The sequence below is a fragment of the Hyperoodon ampullatus genome (assembly GCF_949752795.1).
Source record: "Hyperoodon ampullatus genome assembly, chromosome: 1".
Classification (NCBI taxonomy): Eukaryota; Metazoa; Chordata; class Mammalia; order Artiodactyla; family Ziphiidae; genus Hyperoodon; species Hyperoodon ampullatus.
Window position 1 is genome coordinate 11,759,203 of NC_136914.1, and position 12,863 is coordinate 11,772,065.

The 12,863-nt window shown below is 36.2% G+C and overlaps 1 protein-coding gene across 9 annotated transcripts in view; it reads left to right on the top strand.

Annotated features, from left to right (window-relative positions):
* Nucleotides 1-12,863, top strand: part of INPP4B (inositol polyphosphate-4-phosphatase type II B) — a gene marked incomplete at both ends in the record, with an annotated part of 346,425 nt that overhangs the window by 238,959 nt on the left and 94,603 nt on the right. For all 9 annotated transcript variants that reach the window (XM_079705832.1, XM_079705833.1, XM_079705837.1 and 6 more), the window contains one exon: nt 3,523-3,682. In XM_079705832.1, the coding sequence (XP_079561958.1) occupies nt 3,523-3,682 (160 nt within the window). The remainder of the gene's footprint in view (nt 1-3,522; nt 3,683-12,863) is intronic.

Consider the following 12,863-nt stretch of genomic DNA (forward strand, 5'->3'; position numbering starts at 1 on the left):
CACAGCGGGAGAGCCCACAGCTGTGAGAGGCCCGCGTACTGCAAAAAAAAAAAAAAAAAGATGTGATTAAGAGCAGCTGATCCATCCCTTATATGCCTTTACACAAGAAATACAGCATGCAATACTACTCGTCTTTGATTAAAATAAGTTCCTTTCAACGTGGGCAACAGGAAGAGAGTTGAAAACTTATCTCCTATACAAAGCTAATCTGGAATATTAAGATAAAACTTATCCCCTTTTTCCCCTCAGTAATAGAGTTTATTCCCAGTATTAGCTAGAGAGTTGCTTCATTTTTCAATTTAGGAGCCTGAAACATGCAGGTGATGGTGGTGATTAAGGCATATTCAGAATGGGAGCCAGTTAGTTTGGTTATATGGTCTGGAATATAAGCTCCTTACCAAATTCCAATGAGTGATGTCCCATCCTCAGCTTGCTTGCCATTCTCCAGCATTTCCTCCTGGAAGTAATGAGCTTTATAGGTGTCAGAGGTTTCTACCTCATTTTCTCAGACAATAGGCAGAGAATGATGTAATTTATGGATATGATTGCTTTAATTAATAGCAGAGGAAAAGTGCTTTTAATTCTTTGGCAGAAAGGAGATCTTCCTTTAGGGGAAAATTGTTATGATTACTTGTGATTAATAGCATACTTTATACTCAAGATTACAGGGTTATAAAAAGGAAGCTTGATTCATTTAGGAAAGCCAGCAAGGGTAGGACGTGATTTTGCCAAACTGCAATAATTTTACCAAGCACTTTCATAGATACCATGTCATTTGGCTCTCACTGTAGCATGGTGAGGTAAGCAGGGCAAGAATCATCATTCTAAACTGTAGATGAACCCACTGTAGGTCCCCAGAAATGAGGTGGTTTTCCCAAGGTATCATAGGTAGCATGTCACATAGGCGGACCTCAAACTTACCTTTTCTAACTTTGGATGTGCTGTTTTTCTACTAAACCCTCTTTCCCCCTCAGCTTTAGTATGCATATCTGTACACTCCCATATTTGGTTTAATGTGGTTGAATTATTCAACTTAACTCAGTCTTTACAAGACAACCATCACATAATCTAAATTCAAATGTAGTTCTTTCTTCCTAGATTACTCCTACCCAAAAGTAGTTTATATGTTTATAAACTAACAAAATTAATTTGGCTAAAAAAATACATTTCAGTATAAAAAATATAAACCTCTAAGAAAGTAGTATAATTGCATATTATCTTTGCACTAAGCGCTATTCTAAATGCCTGAAATAGCTCTGTTACAGAGAAAACACCTACTGAAAGATTCCTTTATGGCAAGATGCAGGAAAAGCACTAAGACTCCATTTGGTTCATATGCGGTGATGCATTAGAGAGGGTTCTCCAGAAAAACAGAACCAATAGGACATTATTTATATATATGTACATAAGTGTATATATATATATATATATATATATATATACATTTATATGAAGAGTTTTATTAAGATTTATTATAAGGAATTAACTCACACAAATTTGGAGACTGAGAAGTCCCACGATCTGCCATCTGCAAGCTAGAGACCCAGGAAAGCTGAAGGTGTAGTTCAGTCTGAATCTGAGGTCCTGAGAACCAGGGGAGCCAATGGTGTAGATTCCAGTCCGGGCTTAAAAGCCTGAGACTCAAGAGCACCGAGGGCAGAAGATGGATGTCCCAGATCAAACAATTAAGCAGAAAGGGTTAAATTTCTCTTTCCTCTACCTTTTTTGTTCTATTCTGGCTGTCAGTGGATTAGATGATGCCCACCCTCATTTGGGGGAAGGGGGCAAAACGCTTTACTGAGTCCACCAATTCAAATGCTAATTTTATCTGGAAATGCTCTCACAGACACAGCCGTAAGTAAATAACGTTTGGCCAAATATCTGGGTATCCTGTGACCCAGTCAGGTGGATTCATAAAATTAACATCACAGATAGGGAGTCAGTGCCTCCATCTGAATGATGTGGAAAGAGAAGCAAGAAGAGAAGCCAGGAATGATTGGCTGCCACGATGATAACTATATTAAAATTTTTATTCTTAAACATAGAAATTTTTATGACAAAAAATTCAGTGTGTTATGTGTTGCCCTTGACAGAAATGGTTGCTAATCAGAACTTAGGAAGATTAGTGACCAGTGACCGAGAGGCTCCCTAGTGGTAGGGGCTGCTTCTTAGGCTTACATCAGCCAAAGTGACTTATTATGTAGATGAAGCACATAATATTGAGTAGAAATTCTCATACTTAGTGTGGTCAGAAGCACCTGAAGAGCTTCTCGAAATTTCAATTTAGAGTTCCCAGTGGTTCTTTTTTTTTTTAATTTAATTTTTATTTTATATTGGAGTCTAGTTGATTTACAATGTTGTGTTAGCTTCAGGTGTACAGCAAAGTGATTCAGTTATACATATATCTGTTCTTTTTCAGATTCTTTTCCCATATAGGTTATTAGAGAATATTGAATAGAGTTCCCTGTGCTATACAGTAGGTCCTTGTTGATTATCTATTTTATATATAGTAGTGTGTATATGTTAATCCCAAACTGTCTGACTGACTTGTGGCACCCAGGGATCTGCATTTTAATTCTCTAAGTCATTCTGTTAGAAGTGATCTGAAGATCACAGTTTAAGAACTTCTAATACCTAGAACAGTCAAATCCTTAGAGACAGAAAGTAGAATGGTGGTTGCCAGGGACGGGGAGAAGGAAGAATGGGAAGTTCATGTTTACACGGTACAAAATTTCAGTTTGGGAAGATGAAAAATTCCTGGAGATGGATGGTGGTGATGGCTGCACAACAGTGTGAATGTACTTAATGCCGCTGAACTGTACCCTTAAAAATGGTTAAAATGGGGCTTCCCTGGTGGCACAGTGGTTGAGAGTCCACCTGCCGATGCAGGGGACACAGGTTCGTGTCCCAGTCCAGGAGGATCCCACATGCCGCGGAGCGGCTGGGCCCGTGAGCCATGGCCACTGAGCCTGCGCGTCCGGAGCCTGTGCTCCGCAATGGGAGAGGTCACAACAGTGAGAGCCCCGCATACCACAAAAAAAAAAAAAAAAAAAAAAAAAAAAAAAAGTTAAAATGGTCAACTTTGCCATTATGTATATATTATCACAATAAAAAGAAAAATAAGAAGTTTGAGTGCAAGCGGCAGTCATTCTTTAAAAATATTGGTGTATCTCTGCTTTCTTACTAAGTATTGATAAAGAAATTAGACATCTCCAGAGTAAAATGTCATAATTGGTGCTCAGTTATGGATTCATGCCATAAGGTAGTTCATCATTGCTTTATGACAGAGGAAAAATAATGGACTAAATAAAAAGATTCACAACACTTAAATTATTCTTTATTAGGAGAAAGTAGATTTCTTGTCTATCCATAATTTGGCCAAATTAATGGGGGTATTAGAGCTGCTCAGTCTGCATCCTTATGATTTGTTCCTCTACCTGCTGCTCTCAGGTGGATTCATCTGATTTTGCCTGATCTCGGTTTTGCAATAAAAATGTGTAGTGATACTCATGCTCTTTTCAGGATAGGGTGTGGGCCCACGTGGGCAAGAGCCTGAACTGCATTATTGCTATGGTGGATAAACTGATTGAAAGAGACGGCAGCGGTGAAGGAGATGATGGCAGCGACAAAGATGGAGAGAAGGGCCATTCTCTAGGGGACTCCGTCATAACTCATCCACAGGGTAAGGAATCATTTTTTTCCAGTCATTGATGAGTAACCAAAATGAGGAAGCCAAGATACAATGAGATCGAAAAAGAGGAGTCAACAGTGCCTTAGATGAAAGTGCTGATAGAGTGCTTTTCCACTGCTCTGGCTGGGGTGATGGAAGGCTGTTTATCAAATTGCATCTCAGTTGTGTCTTCAGAACTGCTTGCAATGCTCGTTTTTGTTTTGTTTTTGCTTCATAAAAGCCCTCTTGAAAGGAGAACAATGTTTTCTTTTAGAGAGTCTGACATAGTTTAATCTACTTTTACACATTCCTCCAAAATTGTATTAGGAAGAAAAACAAGCATCTGAAAACGCTTAGAAACTTTGAGGGATCTCAGGACACAGTATCTCAAAATGGTTCCTGAAAAGAAGTCAGTATGATAAAAATGTTCCTTGCCTTATTCTGAGGAGTGATTTTGTGAATTATTTCAAAGACATATAAGAAGTTTTAATTCTGTATAAGAAGAATGTTTTGGTGTGTTATTACAAAGACATATTTTCACAGGGTCTAGACTTTCATGGATATATGTATATGTACACACACACACAGATGCATACATATGCATACACATGTGGGTGTCTATGTCTCTGTAGTTAGACACACACACACATATGCACACACACACACACACATATGTATATATAGAGAGGGATACTTTCAAATGTATGGCTTATTGACTAGCAAACATGATAATTAAAATTTTCACTACAGTTGCATCCCTATAAATGGCTTCTTTTGTTAAAATTTTTCATTAATTTAATTAATTTTGACAACAAAGACTAAGACAGATACCTGCATTTCTCTATGATAGTAAGAACTGCTCTTAGAGTGGTCCCAGCTAGGTGCTTAAGTGTTTGGAAAGAAAAAGTGTTGCCCTACCCTCTTCTTCCAAAATCTGCTTTTCCTTTTTCTTAAGGAAAATGAGTCATAATAAAATATGGATGCTTATCAAATTAAATTTGTTTTCTCAATTTGTTTTCCTGATTTTTCATTGCTCACATTTTCATCAGGAGTTTAATTACGGGAAACATCAATCTTTCATCACCTTATTAACAGTAGAACCATTTCCAAATCACTTTTGTAAACAATGGCTTTCTAAAGTTCGCTTACTGTAGATGGTCCTAATCCTCTAGAGTACGTTTATGTAGGTGGAAAGTTACACTGGTGTTCTTTATGTTCCACTTGATCTAACTGTATATGGGGATTAAAAAAAAATAATATCAGATTTTTTTCTGATTTTCTATAATGTTTTAAAAATAATATCAGTTTTATTAATGAAACTAGTCCAGGTCCATAACTTTACATGAATCAAAATGAAAGCCTGTCATAACTTATGTCAAAAGGAACTAGTCTACTTCAATGTTCTTTAACTGGATATTTATTGACCATCAGTGATGAGCCTGACACGGTGCTGTGCTCTGGAAAATGAGGTAAAGAAGCAGAATCATTAGTGACTTGTTTTGTCCATTGATGGGTGTTCAAGGCATAATAATTTTTAGCAAATAGGATTAAGAGATTAAGGGATACTGAATTTTGCCACATCATTTTGTTTTCATGTTCCCCAAAACTTCTCATTGATGAGAATGGAGTTCCAAAGTATTTGAAATTATGCATTTATTCATATCTTATATTTTATCAGAAGATTGTATCTGTGTGATCCAAGTTTCCAGTTAAAAAAGTAAAAACATTTGGTAGATAAATCACCTGTAAAATTAGATGAATCACCTTCATTTGAATGTAAAGCATTGTTTGGATATAGTCTGAAACCAGGTGGAATTTGCTCCCAAAGTAGAATTCACAACTTGATCAGCTTTGTAGATGGTTAGAGTCAAATTACAACACAGTGCCCTATAACTGATTTTATTATTTCTATTTTATCATCCATGTTTATTTCATCTGTTCTTTTTTGTGTTAGAAATAGTTTTAGGAGACAAGACACTACTTAAATGTGCAAAATAAAATCTATACTTTGGTCTGAAAATTATTCAATATAGTATTATCAAATAATTCTAAGTTAAATCTTTTGTTAACATTTTATGTGTTAGGCGATTGTGTATAGTACGCATGTTTTGGCAAGGATAGTGGTACATAAAAGAGGATGCTTAACAAAGATAAATAGAAGTCTTACAAATGAGTATGTGCTCAAGTATACTTAAAATATATTATGGATGTTACTGCATATTTGGAGTGGGATTGATTAGCTCAGTCAGTTATTTAATAAAAACTTTTTATTAAATAATAAAAATAATAATGCTATTATTCTTATTTTAATCTTCCTTTTAAGTTAGGGAAAAATCACTTTCAGTTTCTACCCATAAAACAGTGCAGTAAAGAAATTAATACATAGTGGCTTTCTGAACTAATATAAAGCAAACAACCTAAAGTCACGTATTTACCTATACTACTCCCCCCAAACTATTTCAGACGAAGATATTTGAGATACACATTCACTAATGAAATGTGCCTCAATTTACCTGTATTTTAAATTTTTATTAGAAATATTAATTTTAAAAATTTGAGAAGGAAAACAAATAGGATTGCATATGATTTTTATTTTATTTCCATCAGACATTTGAACATATCTTGTGTTTATACACACACACACACACACACACACACACACACACACACACACAGAGTAACCAAACTGGAGTGCACAATATAAATACAGATGTACTTCTTAATATCCTGCATGTCATTATGAGTATTTCCTGATAAATATTCTCTGGAAGTAATGACATTATAATGACTATAAACTAGTTCATCAGAAGAGAAACCATTATTTTAGATATTTAATTATTATAATAATGCTGCAATTAACATGTAAGCATCTTTGAATATGTAAATCTTTAACTACATCTCAGAAATTGTCCCCTAAGTTAGATTGCTACAAGTGGAATTATCTTGTAAGGAAAAGTTACCCCTTCTCTCCAATGTAGTTATTTATACAATTACTTGTTTACATCAGTGTGGACTTGTGAATAACTTTATGCTTTGGTTTATAAACCAATAGTGTTATTGTTTATTTTGGGCTCTAGTTGTTCTAGAGTTAGCTCTTGGGAGCTCTCAGTGGCCTTTTGACAGCTTCTCCTGCTACAGGCTACATACTTTCTTACTTTCTTACTTTTTTATTCACTCCCTTATTCTCTGGTATCATGAGGGACTTACTCTAGTCTGATCTGTATTTGCCCCAACTCTAGGTTCAGCTATTTTCCAAGGAACCCTGGTTTCTTTTACTGGAGAATAGCATTTAGAAACCAACATTTGGGTGGGTAGGGACATTCTGATGGTTCTTTGTAACAATAGGTACTCTTACCAGCAGTACCTGTAAACACTCTTTTAACTTCCCAGCCTTAAATATTTTCACTGATTTCATGCCATTTGGGGTGAAAAAAATCATATTGTAATTTCTGATTATTTTTGACTTGACATTATATAACAATACTATATTTCAAAAAATTATTTTGGTAGATAAATCCATTTCTTCAATAACACCAAATTTATCCCCAGCCCATAGCTGGGGTAGAAAATCATTACATTCTTTTCCTTTTATAGTTAATTAATAAATTGACTCAGTGAGTGATTTGAGTCATCTAGAGTTCATTGTTCTATATAAGGTGCTAAATACTGGTAGGGATTTGTTGTCACATCATTTATTAGTGATTATTTTCCTCACAGTTGATTAGTTTTTCCTTATAATTAAGTTCTGCAGATATTTTTAATCAATTTTAGTCAATACACTAATTTTGATCAATTTCTGATCAATTAATCAGTGGATTTAGTCAAATTTTGTTCATGTGCTTTTGACTATTGTGTTTTATATTGGGATACATTTTAAAATTTTAATTAATTTATTTATTTATTTATTTATTTTTTGCTGCATTGGGTCTCTGCTGCTGCACGTGGGCTTTCTCTAGTTTCAGTGAGCTGGGGCTACTCTTCGTTGCAGTGTGTGGGCTTCTCATTGTAGTGGCTTCTCTTGTTGCGGGCCATGGGCTCTAGGCATGCAGGCTTCAGTAGTTGTGGCACACAGGCTCAGTAGTTGTGGCTTTTGGGCTCTAGAGCGCAGGCTCAGTAACCGTGGTGCATGGGCTTAGTTGCTCCACAGCATGTGGGATCTTCCCGGACCAGGGCTTGAACCCGTGTCCCCTGCATTGGCAGTGGATTCTCAACCACTGCGTCACCAGGGGAGCCCTGGTATACATTTTGAAATCTCACAATTAACCTTTAGACAGTCAGTTTTTCTTTCTTTACCATCATTTTATTTTTACATTATAATTGGTGTTTCTTTGTTGGTTAAACAGATGATCTTCTGAATTGTTGCTACATTTATTCACTTTTTTATGTTCCTCTATAACCTGCAGATATTTCTCTTTTCAAGTTGCAGATTTTTCTTTTTATACTGTATCAATTTAATAATGTTTTAAACCTGTAGTTTTGAAGGTATTTTTGTTTGTTTTAGATCCAGGATTTGGCAGTATATCTTACTTCATAAATTTTGGACTTACTACAATTAGTGCTGAGAGAAGTAAAACTTTCTCTACTGTTCTGAGCACAAATAATAGATTAACTGTTCCAAACTCCCATGGCTTATATATATTCATATATTTTCTTAATAAACAAGATTGTCCTTTTATTTTTTGTACACTTAAACATACTTATAAGCATCTTCTGTATGTGTAGTACCACATGCTTTCAATTTCATAATAAATTGAGGACTCAACGATAAAACCAGTGAATTTAGAATCTTAGATTTTGATGTGCCCTTAAGGATTATGTAATTAAACCTCCTAAATTATGTTAAGATGCTTATCTGTAGTATCTGCCAATTTTCCCCTAGCCTGTGATACACATCTCCACTGATAGAAAACCGTTTTTTATGTCCTAAAATGGCATACTCCAGATGTTGATCTAAATATGTTTTCTTTAATTTTACCCGCTAGCCCAGATCTAATCATTTGCAACAAATGGAACAAATTTACTTTCCTTTTTGCACATTATAGCCTAACATATCTGAAAGCAACCATCGTGTTATTTTTTGAATTGCCACTGTTTTGGTCATTTTTCAAAGGTTTAGCATCAAGTGCAGAGTAACACAGGAGGACCACTTCTCTACTTTTAGATACTATTCTATTATTGATATCTAAGTTTACATTTGCTATTTTGACAATAGTATCTTACTATTAACTTCATTGAAATCCATAAACCATGCTAAATTGGACCTATCCTTCAGGCTTCTCAAAATTCGAGTAATATTTAAGCACCATTCTGTGCTAGAGTGAAATATTAGGAGCACAAGGAGACTAAGACACGGTCTATCTCAATTCTCCTGAAGAGATTGGTGTCTAAACCCACAACAGTAATATAGTACACTTTTGAGTACATGCTAATAAATACCTGTTTCTTTTATCCATCATATCTACTGCCCTACTCAGGTTTTTTTTATTCACATCTTGGAAACATTTCCTGTCCACTTGCAGAAGTAACAGATAAAAATGATGGGAAAACAGAGATAAATATATATCCTTGAGGCATATTACTAAAAAGAATTGTATGCATTGAAATACACTTGTTAATCACTACTCTTTGGGGATGTGTGTTAATCCGGCTATGTATTGACCCATTTGTGTTATTGCATGGCCTGTATGTCTCTGTTTTTCACACAGGTGTCACGAAGTGCCCTGTGAAAGGCCAAATACCCTATGTCATTGAATATGTTTTTCTAATCTATCCTAGCTGTAAGCCCTATCAAAAATGAGATGAAGTTCCTGTGCCATAATTTTCCCAAATGAGCCCATTGCTGGCTTCAAGTCATCACTGCCCCATACAAAGGAGATAAACCTCCCTGGAGATCACAGAATTAGTTCATGTACAACTGGTTAGTTTCATGTTCCTTGATTGTCACATTCTTCCCCAATTCATAATTTTCTTCTAACTTGCAGGCACATGCCTTGGGATCTGAGAATTTATTTTTCCCCCACATCTTTTACTTTATCGCTGCCTGCCTCCAGTTAACACAATTGTCTGGTAACTACCAAGAATTTATCAGTAATTTATCACCAATTATCCATGACTAGTGAATGCCAAAGGTCAGTCGTCTGAAAAATTCCCCCCCATACTCCAAATAGGGACAAATCCAAAATTTTAGCAAATCACATTTTTTAGCAAATCTTTTTTCCTATCTTTATCTTTGGTTGGCCAGAGTAGCTATCTTCCTAATACACCTGAAATAATTAATGAATAGAACAATTAATCAGTTGACACAATTATATCTAAATATATCTAAAACAGTTCATGGCATTAAGCCTTATGGAAGAGACATACCAAATACATGTTAGTTGGAAGACAAAGAGGAAGACCCTTTCATTCAATTGACAGATATTATTTGAGCATCTATTCTGTGCCAGGCACTGTATCTAGAAATACACTCAGTCATTGTCGTATTCTTGCAGTCTGGTGGGTGAGCAACTTGTATTTGAAAGGAGATACACAGAGATTTTTCCAAAGACAGCATCTACAAGATAAAGAAAGTGGAAGAGGAAGTATCCATTTGGGAATCTTCAGCAGATAGATAGATGAAACTGGATAAAATGAAAAGAGAAAGAATAGGAAAAAATGAGCACAATCCCTAATACAGAGCCTTGGGGTGTGGAGAGTGCCCTCAGCTGAGGAGTAGGAAGCACCAAGGGATGAAAATCAAATGCATCTTGGAGACGAAATGAGGGAAAAGAGAGGAAATAGTCACCTTAATAGTTAAAACTGACTGCACTTGCATTTCTGTGACATGCACTTTGCTAAGCTTTCCATCCCTGCCTCCCTTCCAGGCGGAGTGATCCCTGATTGAATTAGTCAAAAAGAACTGGGTCTGCAGAATAACTGTTGGACAAGGAATGCTTAATTTTAAGAGCAGTTTTGCATGTTTGTTTACTTGCCTTTATGTTTGCTCTTAATATCTTGATGAATGATTTCCCAGGAAGTCATAGCTAGTGCTTCACTTGTTGGTTATGTTTTCTCCTTATCTTACAAGGCCCTAAATTCCCAGACTCCCACTTGCCTCTTCAAGTGCTTTGCCATCTTCTTCATGTCACCCTACCTCAGCCTTCCTGATCCAGCCACACTGGACTCTTTGGAGAGCTCACCTTGTGCTTTTCAATGCCAAGCTTTCAAAGGTTTGCCCACCTCTACTGTCCACAGGCTCAGTCTTCACATCTTCTGGGGCACCTTTTCTGATCTTTCAGACCAGGGTTGGCGTTACAAGCAGGGGACCACTTGCAAGTACACAGAATTCCTCAGTCAGCAGGACCCTTTGCTCTGGGTTTAATGCTCTATGGTCACCATCTTACCTTTTTTAATAGTGTTAGCTTTGTGTTGTAAATAAATAATGGGCAAAGAAGGTTATGCCTGGGACTTGGAGACTCGGTTCATCTCCAGTTCTGTCTCCCTGGTTCTCCAGTGCCTGCCTAGCTTCCCCATCCTTGTCCCAGTCCAGTGACCATCTCCCATTCCCACCCTCACCTACTAAGGGACCTGGGCGTGAGTGCTGGAGAGTCAGGGTCAGTCTGGGTGCCTTTGAAGCTCTGCACACAAGCATCCCCACACCCAAAGGACTATGACATGAAAGAGTAAATAGAAATCTCCATGACGGGCCGAGAGAGATACCACTGAGGAAGAAAGAAAAAAAGCTAGTTTACTGCTTTTTGAACAAAAGTCTCACAATTTTATTTTTCACTGGATTCTGCACATGATGGAATCATGCTTTCTACAAGGGTTGTAAGTACAAAGGCCCACAGTCATCGTGCAGGTTAACATGAATGAGTCAGGTGAAATTGATGGACACTGGAGCAAACTAGGAAGTAAATGTCCCTACAAAGAGGGCCACCACTACAGCTCTAGCCAATCATTCCCATGGGGGGATCTGGACCTAAAGTTATTTACCACATCTTCTGATTTTTCAAGTGACTCTGAATTTTTATATAAAATATCCCAATTTTTTAAAGGTTGATAATAGATTTTTAAAAATTATTGCAATGTGAGGAAGGCCAAATAAAATACATTTGAGGGCCAAATGAAGCTGTTCATGGGCCACTAGTTTGCAGCCTCTGTATCTCTGATTTATTGGTAATGCTGTTTTAAATGTTATTGCCCCTACTAGTCTTGGCTCTGTGAGAAAATATACCAAGTATTTTTGATTTGGTCTTGAATCTCCAGAGCCTAACATGATTCTTGGCAAGTAGAGTCCAACGCGTAGTCACCTTGATCTATAAATGCTACCAGACAAGAAATGCTTAGGTTTTCTTGGTATTATTGACTATCTTCAGTGTACGTGCATATTTATGCATACATGCTTGAAAATCATTATGTCCTCGGAACTTGCACTAAACATTCCTTAATATTCCTGGAGTCCATAAATTTCTACACATGAATGTTTAGAATTCCATTGGGAAAGAAACATCAATGAATGAGGCTTTTTTAAACTCACAGGTCAGCAGGTGAGACAATTTTTAAAATACACTTACAAGTTAAAATTAAAACTTGGTAAAAAATAAAAGATGACACAGAGATTTTTATTATAAATTTAGAATTCCAATAATAATTGTACCCTATGACATTGTTGAACATTTAGTCTTATCAGAAAATTAATGTTTCCCTTAAAAATTGTGCCGTGAATTATGATGTAACAAAACAACACTTAACCCAGAGCCAAGATACTTGTCAAGTCCACAGTTTACTAATTTGGCTGCATGACCTTTGGCACATTGCCTAAATTCTCTGGACCTCACTTTCTTTGTTGGTAAAATACAGATCATCTGCAAATTTTTAAGGTCTCTTCCAGTCCTGAAGTTTTACGATAATAAAGATGTCACATTATTTTTAAAGTGATTTTTTTTTCTTTCCTTTCAGTCATTCAACATATTTTAGTTGAGCATCTACTATACAGGCACTATTCTAGACACTGGGATACAATAATGAACAAAACATACAAAACACCTGACATCCTGAAGTTTGTATTCTTTTTACATCTCTCGACATAAAAAAGTAACATAAGAAATAAGGGCATCACCTAATACGTTAACAGTGGCAAATGCTGTGGAAAAATATAGAGCGAAGTAAAAAGGTTTTGGAATATTGTTGAAGTTTTGTAGTCAGTGCAAGC